The sequence below is a fragment of the Sorex fumeus genome, unplaced genomic scaffold, assembly GCF_029834395.1.
Source record: "Sorex fumeus unplaced genomic scaffold, SorFum_2.1 ptg000078l, whole genome shotgun sequence".
Taxonomy (NCBI): domain Eukaryota; kingdom Metazoa; phylum Chordata; class Mammalia; order Eulipotyphla; family Soricidae; genus Sorex; species Sorex fumeus.
Window position 1 is genome coordinate 2,003,755 of NW_026606135.1, and position 14,090 is coordinate 2,017,844.

General features: G+C 41.0%; 1 protein-coding gene across 2 annotated transcripts in view; it reads right to left on the reverse strand.

The window, feature by feature from the left end:
* The window catches only part of GRID1 (glutamate ionotropic receptor delta type subunit 1), a 754,440-nt gene that overhangs the window by 126,808 nt on the left and 613,542 nt on the right, over positions 1-14,090 (reverse strand). For both annotated transcript variants that reach the window (XM_056130373.1, XM_056130374.1), the window contains exons 9-10: positions 6,502-6,603; positions 2,453-2,650 (exon numbers count right to left, since the gene is read on the reverse strand). In XM_056130373.1, coding sequence (XP_055986348.1) covers positions 2,453-2,650; positions 6,502-6,603 — 300 coding nt within the window. The remainder of the gene's footprint in view (positions 1-2,452; positions 2,651-6,501; positions 6,604-14,090) is intronic.

Here is a 14,090-nt window from a genome sequence, read left to right on the forward strand (position 1 = left end):
CCTGTAGATATATGGTTGTATCTAGGATGAAACTATACTCTAAAGGGAGCCCTGGAGAATGATGTAACATTACCTCAGAAGTGCCCACCTCCTAATGCTTTTGCTCTGCAGGATGGCCTAAAATTTAAAACCAGATTATGATCCCATTGTGAGGCAGGTTCAAATCTTTATGCGAGATGGATCCACAATCACTTAAAAATCACTATCCACAAGAACACTAAAATGTATAGAGACTTTCTTCATCTTGGCTCTTGAGCATCTAAAGTAGTAGATGTCATCTGAACCATGTTTATTTTAGGATGACTAATTATGACAACTATTTATACTTACATATTAAAATTGGGGAACCACACCTAGAAATGTTTTCATAATTAATAGGTGAGCTAGAAGGGGAAGATATATCGATGTTTCAAATCGTGAGGTGCAAAAATAGGTATAGAGATATATATAAAATAGATATATAAAATATAAAATAGATATATAAAAATGCTGAAAGTGACTATATATGGATTCTTATCTCACACTTACCACATTTGTATCCTGCTTTTTTATCTCCTACCTTATAAATCCAAGATCCTGAGATATTTTTAAGGTTTTTAGAACTTGGAACATATTTAAAGACTTAGTAAGAGATGTAGAGGAATGGTCAACAATATAGGATGGAGTAAAAATAACTTTTTTAACCAGTCCCAAAGGAATCAAAGGACTTGGTTAACGACACAAGTTAGAGGAGTAACCTATACCGGGAATAAAGCACTCGTCCTTCTGAAAATGGAATTGAGAGTCAGTCTGCAGATGTGAATGACACAGAAGTTTAATTTCAATCCCAGAAGTCTCTACTTCTTTCTCTAATGAAGAAACACAACATTCTTATAAATTAATCAATAATAAAGATAATTGAGAAGAAAATTAAGCTTTTGAAATACTCTCAAGAAACGTATATTCTAGGGACTCAACAGAGGTTAAATAAAAGAACTTGTGGTCTTCTGAAGGTCCAGGTGAGGTCTAAAGTCACCCATTCTCACACAGTCACCTGGACCTCCTTGTGACCTTCTTCTCTAATTGCATAAAACAGCCTATATAGGAGAGGGTAGATAAAGTAAAAAAGTCAGAGTTTGGGAAAAACAATTTATCAAAAACAGGGAGGATCAAATGAGTTAAAAGGTAAATTGGGTTATCTAGCCAATCTTAGAGGCCACACCAGGCAAGAAATAATGAAACATCTAAAGAACACCTAACTTTGAAAAAGGAAGACCCTCAAATTAAGTATAATGGATGTCTCAAAACAAAAGATCACATTGTAGAACTACATTTAAATTAAATGCCCACAAAAGCAAATCTGAAGAGATAAAAATGTAGATGGATAGTTGCTTAGGATTTAGGATTGGAATGAGATTAACTGTAAATTAATATGAGTGATTTTATTGGAGTAATGCAAGAATTCAAAAATTAGATTATGTCAATGTTTTACACAAATTGATAGATGTACTAAAAACAAATTGTATATCTGAAGAGTGAATTCTATAATACATAAATTATAAGAAAGATATTTTTATATTTAGGAGAAATTGTAAATATTTGGGGGCTCACGGATGCTTTAATGGGGTTTATAAAGCAAAATAGTTATATTTTAGGAGCAAAAACCTAGTGTCATAAAAACAAGAGGTTGTAGGATGCTGACATGTAGAATGTTGGGGTATTGTACTAGAGCAAAAGAAAAGTTCACTGAAGGTCAGGAACTCAAAGTAATGGAATCACAAACATTTTTAAGAGATAAAACCTAACAAGGTTGGTGGCAATAGTAACACCAGAAAGGAAAAGCTCGAGTCAGATGTCACTATCATAAATGATTGTGAAGAAATGACCCAGAGGTCACAGGATTATAGTGGCAAATAAAATAGCATAGTGAACTGGCCTCATGCCATAAGGACACAGATCCTGTAGGAAGGAGAAGGAGTAATGGTGTGAAATTCTTATGAGGAGGTGAATAATGCCAAATTACCCAAACATAAATATAGACACACATGCAGCTGTACACTGCATGTGCGCATATACATACATACATACATACATACATACATACATACACACATACATACACACTCTTACTGAGTTGTGAGCTCTCATGGAGGAGAGACTAAGTACTCACCCCTTTGAGAACTACATTCCTATTTCAGATGTGGGGATGGGTTTTATGAAGGATTTATTACAGAAGAGACACATGGAATTGGGTTCAAAGGAATGAGAGCAATATGCACAGAAGGAAAAACACAGAGCTCCAGAGACTAAGAAAACAAAAACACAAGCGAGTTAAGCAGAGGGGAAAGAGGTTTGAAGGGAAAAGGGCATTGGTGCATGGAGAGTAGTCCCAAGGTTTCAGCTGCATAACGGAAAGGGACATTCCAGAGGCATCAGAGAGTACCCTTTCTCCAGGCCTGCTTTTGGGACCTACCTTGCTGATGAGCTCCCCGATCATCCCGTTCCAGGAAGTGTTATGGAGCTGGTGACCGTATCTGCCATCAGGAGCCTGGTAAATGTCATATTTGAATCCAAGACCCTTGGCCAATGCATCCAGGACATCTATGGAGAACCCCTTGTATCGCTTGGGCTGTCCAAGGATGTTCTCAGCCACCATCACAAAAGGTTCTTCCTAAGGACAACAGAATGAATGTTCCTTGATTAAGTAACAGGTTCATCAACAGAACGTTCAAGGGTATTACTGGAGAGGCCAATCTGATGAATCATAACTTTAGAATATTTATGCTTGCATTCACCATAATTATTCTGAAATTATCTTCCTTAAGAAGTTTAAAGATATTCAGGGTGCAGTGTTGAGGAAGATCCTCTCCATACCCTCACAGTGTAAGGAACTGAGATTTATGTGCCCTGATTTATGTTATTTCAGAATTGTATTTAACCACATCTCTAGTACTGACATGATTTGTTTGCCTGTCTTCATTTGCGACACGTGGGGTCTGTCCTTAGGAAATGTCATAATATAATTCTTTCAGCTTCACTTAAGACATGTGCCTACTTCTCAGTCAAGATAATAAATGATAATAAAGCCCTTTGACATTAGATTGAGAGTACATAGTATTAATTTCTATCAGATTGTGTTAGGGATAGATGATGATTAATTGTGACAGTTCTTATCACAAATCAAACTATAGAATAGGATTAAACCCCATAGCTTCCAAGCCCAAGGTCCTGTCATGTGAAAGCACATATTTTATGCTGAGTCACATGTGCTTCTGAACGATACATGGTCATCTGGAAATCACATCAGCTATTTCCCCCCACTGAACAAGTTATTCTTGTTCAGTCTGTGAAACTGAAAAGAAGGGGACTTTTGGCAAACAACCCCAGAAGACATACATCATCAGTTTAAATTGGTGTAGGGCAGGGAAGATAGAGTATTATGCTTAATCATGGCATGCAGGGGGTATAGTGCTGCCAACAGGTCAATCTGTACCTGTGAGGCGAGTGCATCAGCAGCCTGATGGCGCCTTCAGACTTCCAGATACACCAAAATTTCTGCTGTGCCTTTGGCCAGACCCCAAAAACATGGGGCGAAGTTTACCAAGAAGGTAAATGGCCAAAAGTACATATGGGGGAGACACACCCACAAACCACCTCCAGCTCAGCTATATAATTGGAGGCATGCCTCTCTGGTTCCTGATTGAAGTGCTTAATGGCCATGGTCCCAGAGACTAAGAAGCAAATCTCGAAACTCAACGGCTTTTGGCATAAAGGTGTTCAAACTGCACAGTATGTTACAGTCACTGGGCCACCCCAGGGGAAAAAGTGTGCTGTCCCTCCACCTGCTCCTTCTAGGTGGCTCGATGGCTGCCATCTTCCAGAGGCCATTGGACAGTCAGGTTTGGGCCTGCAGTGATGAGACACATGGGGCCCTTTCCTCCCCACCCCAAAGAGACCCCGAGTCGCCGCCAATGAACGGCTTTTCTGGCTCCTAATCAAGCTGCTTTATGGCCATGATCCCAGAGACTCAGAAACAAATCTCGGAACCCAACAGCTTTTGGCAGAAATGCATCCGGTTCCTGCAGTAGGTTACCAGTGCTGAGCCAACCAAGGTGGGAATAGGTTCAACTTGGCCTGTTCCCTCTGGCGGCCTTGTGGCCACCATCCTCCAGAGACCACTGGACAGTCAGGTTTGGGCCCACAGTGACAAGATACACAGGGCCTCATGGGATGGGGGTAGAGCTGGCCCTTTTCTCCCCATCCCAACAAGACCCCAGGTCACTGCCCATGAATGGCCTCTCTGGCTCCTGATCAAGCTGCTTAAAGGCCATGATCCCAGAGATTCAGGAACAAATCTCGTAACCCAGCAGGTTTTGGCAGAAATCCCTCCAGATTTAAGTGTTAAAATTTCAGAATTTCAAAATTGCACGGCCACTACTGCAGCCGCCTAACATCATATGTTATTCATAACCAGCAATAGAAAACAAATTGTCTACTGTTGCCTTTTCAGCAGATTTGAGTGTTGGGGTGAAATCCCAAATAATAATGGTGGGTCTGGTGTCGAAATAGTGAATGTGATCAAAGTAGAGAGAGAGTAATGTGGAAATGATCTGCCCCACAGGCAGGGCGAGGGTGTGGGATGGGGGTACACTGGGGTTTTTGGTGGTGGAGAATGGGCACTGGTGAAGGTACGGGTGTTCCATTGTATGACTGAGACTTAAATCCGAAAGATTTGTAACTGTTCTCACGGTGATTCAATAAATAAAATTATTAAATAAATAATAATTATTAAATAAAAATAATTATCGCTGGAGCGATAGCACAGCGGGTAGGGCGTTCGCCTTACACGCGGCCAACATGGCCGACCCGAGTTCGATTCCTCCGCCCCTCTCGGAGAGCCCGGCAAGCTACCGAGAGTATTCGATATGCCAGACACAGTAACAACAAAGTCTCCAATGGAGACGTTACTGGGCCCGCTCGAGCAAATAAAATTATAAAAAATTAAAAAAAGTAAAGGTGGCGTTCATGCCCAATTCAATCAGCCTAATCAGTGTCTGAATAAAATATCAGTACTTCTACATTTAAAAAAATTATGGTATGCATATAGAATGCAGGAACACTGATACCGAGGATTTCTAAAGTTGGTGTACCAATGCATGCTTGGGCAGAGAGGAACACTGTATCATATCTGACCACATGCTTGCCAATGATCTATAAAATATCTCCTTGTTCCAAAATGATAAAACAAAACTAAACCAAAAAAATAACCATAGCTTAAAGTTTCATCTAATCTCTTAAAATGCAAACTCCTATGATTCAGTCACTGTAGTACTGTCCTCCCATTGTTCATCGATTTGCTTGAGCGGGCCCAGTAACGTATCCATTGTGAGACTTGTTGTTAGTATGTTTGGCATATCAAATACATCACAGGACCTTGCCAGGCTTTACCGTGAGGGTAAAATACTCTCAGTAGCTTGCCAGGCTCTCCATGAGGGGCGGAGGAATTGAACCTGGCTCGGCCAGGCCGGCCGCACACAAGGCAAACACCCTACCACTGTGGTGTGACCCAAAAAGCCAAAAAAAAAAAAAAGAAAGAAAGAAAAAGAAAAAAATTGTCCTGTTGGGATAAATAGGTGGGACCTCCAATGCAGGGGGGTCAGGGGGGCGGGACCACAGGGGATGTCAGAAGTCAGAAGGGCTCCTGGAGCCAAGGGCAGTGATGGATGCCCAGCCCTCACGCCTGGTCCTGGCTCAGCCGGGGGAAGTAGGCCTCAGCCTCCTGGAGTGGGGAGGCAGGGAAGGCAGGAGTCCAGGGGAATTTCACACCCCCACTCAAAGAGTAGGTCGGCAGATAACAACCAGCTCCGGGGTCCTGTCTCAGGACCTCGGCTTCCTCTGTGCCTGCCACAAACTGTCAGGTTACCAGAGTCAGGGAAGGAAGTTCCAGGGCCACGGCTGGTCCCCATCTGTGGGGGATGGGGGGGGTGGGGCCCACAAGAGCGGGCAGGTACCACCTCCACCCACCCTGGCCCCCAGCCCTTGTCCCAATCCCTCTTCCTGTCTGCCCCAGTCACTAGTGCAGGAAAAAATGTAACCAATAAATGGGCTTCATTATGAACTGTGTGCCAATATAGACTCATTTGTGATATTAGATGCTGGAGAATTTGTCCTTCCACATGTTTCTGGGGAAGCTGGCTGCCAGTAAAGCTGTCTAAAGGTCACCCAAGAACAAGTAGAGTATTTGCATTTCTCTACAGCTCAGTGTTAGTTAGGGAATAGTTGGTTTTCTCAAAAACACCTCAGAAGCTTCCAATTGAAGAGCCTCATCGAGGTCCTGGAGAAGAATCTCCAATCTTCCTTTCTCTTCATTATTCACAAAATTAGTTCAGTGAAAGGTGAGTGAAAATAAAGATCAAGTCACTACTCATGATCCGTTTATCTCCAAACTCAGCATGAAATAGAGTGAAGTCTTTGACTCAAGACCCAAACTGGCAAACCTCCCCAGTATGCCCATGATCCTACCAAGACAGTCACCACTTTGAGAGTCAGTCCTTGCAGACGGCTGCCCATGGGCCTCTCTTGCAGGCTGCCATTCAGTCCCTTCTCAGAGTCCCACGTTGCCAGCTGTGAAGGAAAAGAGAGGTGTGAGGTACAGAATGAGCACTAGCACACAGCTAACTGGAATCTTGATCCTGTCAGGGGAGTAAGAAAGCAACATTATGAGAGTCAGAGTCATCTCAACATCTTAGAAATAACCAAGGTGTAAGAGAAAGCTCCACTTCTTCATCAGCATTTCTAGATTCCAAGGACCTTCCATGTGATTAAAAAGGAAACCAGCTGGTAAAGGAAACTGCTTCTTTTAAGGTAAATATTTATGTTCAATTTTATACTTTTCACCCACTGAGGTTCTGTCAATGTGTCTTCCACAAAATGTCATCTTTCTTAATTATTCTTCTAACTTATCCAAAATGGTGGTCTCCTGAGTTTAAACACTGCTCCTAGCGGCGCAGTGTCTCTACAATAAAATAAGTCACAAACCCCCAAGTATGGAGTTGAAACCATTGTAAAGAAGGTAGGCCATTTGCCTTGCACATGGCTTACCTGAGTTTGATCCTCAACATCCCATGTAGTCCGCCTGAGCTCTACAGGTAAACAGGGTTATGATTCCACTTCCTCCTGTCTCTACTATAGTGCAAACTTCTTCATTTTCCCTGATACACAGGTGGAGACCAAGAATATATGTGCTTACATCTGACATCAATGTCACTGTCCTCCCATTGTTCATCGATTTTCTCGAGTGGGCCCAATAACATCTCCATTGTGAGACTTTGTTGTTACTGTGTTTGGCATGTTGAATACATCATGGGTAGCTTTGCCGTGCGGCTGAGATACTCTCAGTAGCTTGCTGGGCTCTCCGAGAAGGGCGGAGGAATCAAACTCAGGTCGGTCATGTTGGCTGCGTGCAAGGCAAATGCTCTACCTTCTGTGCTATCAGTCCAGCCCTCATACCACCTGGAAAATAGCCCAATGCCTCCTCAAAAATCCAGTGGCCCAATGCCTGCTCAAAAATCTCTTGAAGTGTTCAAGGTGGCCCTATTCTGACTCAGAAACAACAGGAACACATATTCCTGGGACTTCTTCTCCTCCCTGTGTCCACTGCCCTTTGGCCAATGATTTAACCGTTAAATGGTAAGATGAAACAACAAAACACAGATGTTTAACTCCAATTTCAAATCAATTTTTTGGTTTCTTTTTGAGCCACACCTGGTGGGATCCCAGTGGGCTTCGGAGACAATAAGGAATGCCAGAAATTGAGACCAGATGGCCGCATACAAGGCAAGTCCACTCTACTGTGACTCTGGTCCCACTTTCAAGTCAACTTAATCAAACTGCAGGGATTGAGCAGGAGGAATAGTAACAACTTCCCCAGAAATACTGGTTGAAAAACCTCTATTTTTCTCGAGCACTAGGTGCATATCAAAAGCTCTGACTTTTAAAACACGCTAAGGGCTAGACTCCATCTCCAGAGATGTTGGGTTAGTTAGTCTGTAGTGGGCTGGATGTATTTTAACCGCTGGCTGATTTTAATGCACAATCAGGATTGTAAACCACTGTTACAAATGGAAACAAAAGTCCTCCAACTAAAGTGGGCAAAGAAATCCCTCAGGGAATTTAAATGCCCATTTTGATTTCCAGGACGTCACATCATTTTCACTGAGAAAACCCTCAGGTACTGTTGCTGCTGCTCAATTAAAGACTACTATTTCAGTAGTAAAAGGTCAGGAATCAGATTACCATCTGTGGCATCTACTCTTAGTCAGGGAAAACCCACAAAATCTTTAGGTCATACTATCAGGCTCCCTAAAGGAAACAGTCAATACCATCCCAACCCACCCACCCAACCATCTTAGGAGTAATTATATTTTATTATTTGTTTTACTTTAGGTCACATGTGTTATCATTTATGTTTCCGATGTACACAGGTCACCGGCCTCAACACTGACAAATTACTCAAAACCCTCCACCAATGTCCTTATGTTATATTCTGTCTAGCCCACCTCTTCATTACCCCTTTTACTCCCTCCTATGCTTGGTAGTCTCAGTTCTGCAATCCAGCTAAAAGTGTTTATCATCATTGGATGCTATCTCTTCCACTCTTTAATTGCTCTACACAACACCGATGATTAAGATCATGTGGCATTTGTCCTTCTCCATCTAACTCAACTTGTCTAACATAACACCTTTTAAGGGCACTCAATTTATCTAACGTAACTTTTTTAAGGGAACATTATTTTCCCAGCACTCCCCATTCTCCTGACAACTACAGCAGGATGCACCTTGATTATGCAAATGTGGCATCATCCCATGTGGATGATATTATTCCCCTGACAATTGCCTAAAGCAGGAACACAGGAATGAGATCTGAGATAAAGAGCCAGCTTGAAAGGAAACTCAAAACTTCTTTTGTTACTTTAGACATAATACCTATTGACCCAGGTTAGTCCTGGCTCTGGATTCAGGAATCACTCCTGGTGGGGGGTTGGGGATCCCATTTGGGATGCTGGAGATCAAACTCAGGTTGGCTGCATGCAAGGCAAGTGCCCTACCCACTCTACCCAAGTCTCCCAACAGAAAGTCTGGAAGAAATGAATGAATCATTTAGTTAAGAGCATGCCCTAGTACTCCAAAGCACTTGCTACTACCACCACTAATAAACTGGAGATGCATTTCAATAAAAAAGTTAAAATTTATACTAAATTAAACTCTACTAAGTCTTATTCAAAACACCAAAGATTACATATTCTGGTCACTGATACAGTGAGAAGGAAACTGCATGGATATTGCTTCATTGAGCCTCAAGAAATAGCACTAGGACACAGAATCAATTCCTGTAGCTGGATTAAAATGCTAGTCAAAGAGAAAATAAAAATCATCCAGATAGTGATTCCCTGCACTTTCTGGATACTCTAACCCCTGGGCTTAACCAAAACATGGTGTGTGTTTGAACCATCTGCATTATCCCTCTAAAGATTAACCCTGCTTGAAACAGCTTAACCCCGATATGTGGTCCAACTTCATATATGTTCTTCCTGGGTTAGGCTGTGTTATAAATATCCTCTAACCACCTCAGTGACTCACAGGTACTAACCAAGGCATCCATGTCTTAATAATGTGTCAGGTCTAGCACTGAATATTCTGCCTTGTGTCAGGACTTAATTTTTATCTCGCTTTGTTTTTTTGCCACACTTGACATGCTCAGGGGTTAGTCCTGGTTCTGAATTCAGGAATTACTCCTGGTGGGGTTGAGGATCCCATTTGAGATGCTGGAGATCAAACTCAGGTTGGCTGCATGCGAGGCAAGTGCCCTACCCACTCTACTATCACTAATAGCCCTAGGACTTAAATTCTAAACACCGGCTAAAAAGCTTCCCTAGTAAGAGCAAAGAGGCATCCTGATTTTGTAATAATTTGGATTGGATGAGTACCTAAAATGGATCTTTGCTTGGATTTGTTCAACCCAGCTTACCTGATCCTCTTTTGGAACTGCAATCATTTGTGAGAATAGAGAAAGGAGGCAGGAAGAAACATTGAGATAAAGTTCTATCCTCTTAAAGTTTAAGTTAAGTTCCAAGAAGATCTGTTCATCACAATTACCTGTCTATGCTGCCCCCTACTTCTGGCTCCAGCCAGACTCCCTAATGATCTTAACCAACTCCATCCTTTCTCTCTTACAGTTCTCCAATGTGCTGATATGTATCTTTATAATTAATAAACTTAACGATGAATTATGTTAATCATAATTTCATAATGGTTTTCAATTTCATACAGAATAAATCTTATCACTTCTCAGTTTGGTATAAAATGGCTTCTTTCCTAATTCCAGACCAACACTGATGGTAAGCTTTCCTTCAGTTTATGCAGCATTAGCGACGGACACGTTACACGCCAGTCCCATCTTTCTCAAGCGGATCGTATTCCCTCATGACTCTTTTCATAGTTTATTCTATTTAGAACATCATTTTTCATTGGGTCTGGTAATGATTAAAAATAAGCCTCCATCAAGAATAGCTTTAGAATTGCTGAAGTTGTAGGGATCATGCAGATACATGCTCATGCCATTACCCCTAGTTGCCAAGGTATTATTGTAGTTTGTTACATTCCTCATAACTAATGAAATGGTTCAACCTCAAACTTTTCTGCCAAGTTTTAGTAAAACTAATCTCCAGGTTCTTCCATTCTGGCCCTATATCTGTGATTCTGAGTCCTCTGGGGACAAAACAGTATCTTCATATACAGTCTAGTTTCAGTCTCTTGGACTCTGCCAGGTTTTTTCCAATCTCAAGGTTACTGACCTTCCTTGAATACAACATTGTCTTTCAAAGATAAACTTACTAAAAATAGGATGGGTTCAGGAAAGAAAATATGAACTTGAACTGTGCTATTAGCATATGTTCTAGTTGTATTTCTATCACTTAATAATCTGAGCAATTTTAGCACGTTCTAGAATATAGTCCATGACTTATCTTTAATTTTTGCTATAGCTCAACTAACATGGTTTCAATGATGTTAATATTTGTGGTTTTGATGTACAAAGTTACCATACATTGCAGTGCTTTATACATAAAAGAAGTCAACAAGTATTTGTTAAATATTTGAACTTCACTGAAATTTCACTTTCTTATATACAAAATGGAAGAAAACTACCTTCTCTGTGTATCATATAGAGTAGCAAATAATATTAAACAAACTATGACAAAAATTAAAGAATCATGTTTTATTCAACTTTGTGCATTTTAGGATCAGTGGTAAAAATGAAATGAGGAATATTAAAATGCTGTATATGGATTTGATAGAGTAGGAAGAAATGTGAAAGTTTTATTTATTTGCACATTTTTGTTTTAACATATTTTCACTATCTTAGGAAGAAAGGTAACCTTTCCATAAAAATAACCAGCAGAAGTGATCAAGAAAAATCCTATCACTTGCACTGACACTAACACTAGAGAGGACTGAATCTAAGGGAGCAAAAGGAGTCCAAATGTTTGTTGGTATCTGCTGAGGCTAATTTGAGAGTCATTACTCAATAACTGATTTCTCTGACAGTCAGGGGACACAGTTATGGTTCCCATCTTCTGGAGGAGGAACAATCCTAGTTTATTCATCATGGCATCCAACTGTGTGACTTCTCCAAGATGATATAGGACCCAACACAGAAGACTTCTTGGTTTGGAAACACAGAAGCAGCCTCTGCTAATACCCAGCACCATGAAGTAAGAGGGATAGTACTAACCCTATTAATTGACAATCCTAATGCAAAGCCATTTAAATCTGTCCAAAGACTCTGAAAGCACTAATTAAAAAAGATATATGTATCCCAGTTTTCTCACAACACTACATATAACCAAAATATGGAAAAAACCTTCAGTGCTCAGCAAAGGATGGATAGTCAAAGAAGATGTAGCATATATGTGCACATTTTTTTTTGCAATGGATACTGCTCAGCTATTACAAAGATGAAAGCAAGTGCTAGAGCAATAGAGCAATAATGGATAGGGTGAGGTACTTGTTTTGTGCCTAGCCAGCCTGGTTTTGATCCCCAGCATCCCAAATCATCCCCTGAGCCCTACTAAGAGTAATTCCTGAGTGTAGAGTCAGAAGTTACCCTGAGAACACCAGGTGTGGCCAAAAAACAAAAATTAAAAACAGATTTAATGAAAATATGGGATCCTACCATTTTCCACAACATGAATAGGGCTTGAGGAGATTGTGCTGAACTAAATACATCAGAAGGAGAAAGACATCTACAGTTATGGCTTCACCCTTATGTGCAATATCAAAATAAAGCAAATTTTGAAAAAGTATACGAAGATAGACCTTTTGGCTATGATAGGATAAAACTGTTATTACAAGAGAGGTAGAGATAGGGGACCCATAAAAGCAGTCAGGGGTGAGAGTAGGTTGGTTGAAGGTGGATGGTAACTAGAATTATGGTTAGTGTGTGTCATACAACATATATACTAGTTGAAGTAAGAGGCTGTGCTCCTGTTACCAATAGAACATCATTCAACATTGTCAATCAATGTCATCTCAATAAGAAATACAGTGAAAAATCAAAGTAATAAAATCTCAGGAGATGAGAACAAAAAGTCTTCAAGTTAATATTCTGTGGTGTGTGTGTGTGTGTGTGTGTGTGTGTGTGTGTGTGCACGCATGTATGTGGATGTGTCTGAAAGTACTTGTGTCTTAAAGGTTTGCATTTTTTTGGTTTTGTTTTTTAACACAGACTTCACTCTCCCTGGCCTTTGGGCATCCTGTACTCTGAGAAAGAAAGAATACATCAAAGTGAAACCAAAATTCTGCCTTCAAACACATCAAAGTACAACCATGTTCCAGGATCTGGAATCCTTTGAGTTGGACAGAAAAGTTTATTATTCCCTCACATCACCCTGAAGCCAGGAGGCTGAGGCTGTGTGATGCCTCCTCTTTCCACAAAGTCATGCATCCTTGCCCATGTCTCAAGCTCAGATAGGTAAAGAATCATTTCTGAACAAAGTTGTGTCTCTTACACTTACGGCATTAGGCCAGAACAGTGAAAAGCAGGGTCAAAAAGAAGAATGAAATTTAAAAAGCATAAAGCAATGCCTCGAAATGTACTTCCAAACATGCAGCTAATCAGGAAGAGGAGAAATTGCATTCCTTCTCCCTCTTGAGGGTGCGTGAAGCTCCCTGTTCAGAATGCCAAGGAAAAAGTTTCAGTCAATAAAAGCCAAATGAGGTTGATAGGCTTGATAAATGGGAAGCTAGAAAAACCTTTCACCCAACAAAGTCCTGACACTTAGTCATACAGCTGCACACCATTGCATTTGTACATCAGTGTGTCTCCTCTGACTTCCCCTTGTATTTGGAAGACAGAATTTTGTTTATGGGATCGATGAATTTATGGCCACAGACACCCACTTTTGACAGCTGACCTGTCAAGATCAGTGCTTGAAAAACGAATTTCCAGCACTGTGAAACAGAACGAGGACTGCCACTATTTGATAAGACAGCGATGGTTTCCATTCATTGCCGAGATCTGCTCTAGCTAGACCAGAGATGTGGATGGAGCCTGAGGTTACAGTACAATCATCACTTGAAAGGAGATATATGATTTCAAAATCTGATTATGACAAACGACTCTTTGAGAGATCAGTCAGTTGTAGGATAAATTTCATAAACCACTGGTCTCAGGAAAATATATTTCCTGAGTCAACTGGGGTGTTTATCATGTGAGTGTTGAGTTGTGAGCAGTGGGGATTTGGGAATTTGTGATCTGTCCTTAATAAATACAGAACTAAATAGGACAGGCGTCTTTATTAGAAGATTGGGCTCTGTGGAGTTCTAGAGATGGCTCTGTGACAAGCTGCACTTGGGAAATAAGAGGCTTCAAGTTCGATCCCCAGTGCCACCAAGACGCATATAGCATAGCCCAGATGTTTTGCCATTTGAGAACCCAGGAACAAGAGTTTGTGATCTTTGGCTCACTGTCAGGCACAACAAATAAAGTTGTGCAAACACTTCACCTGGGTATGTGACCCCAAGCAACTTCATGTGGGAGCACCACAGTGACC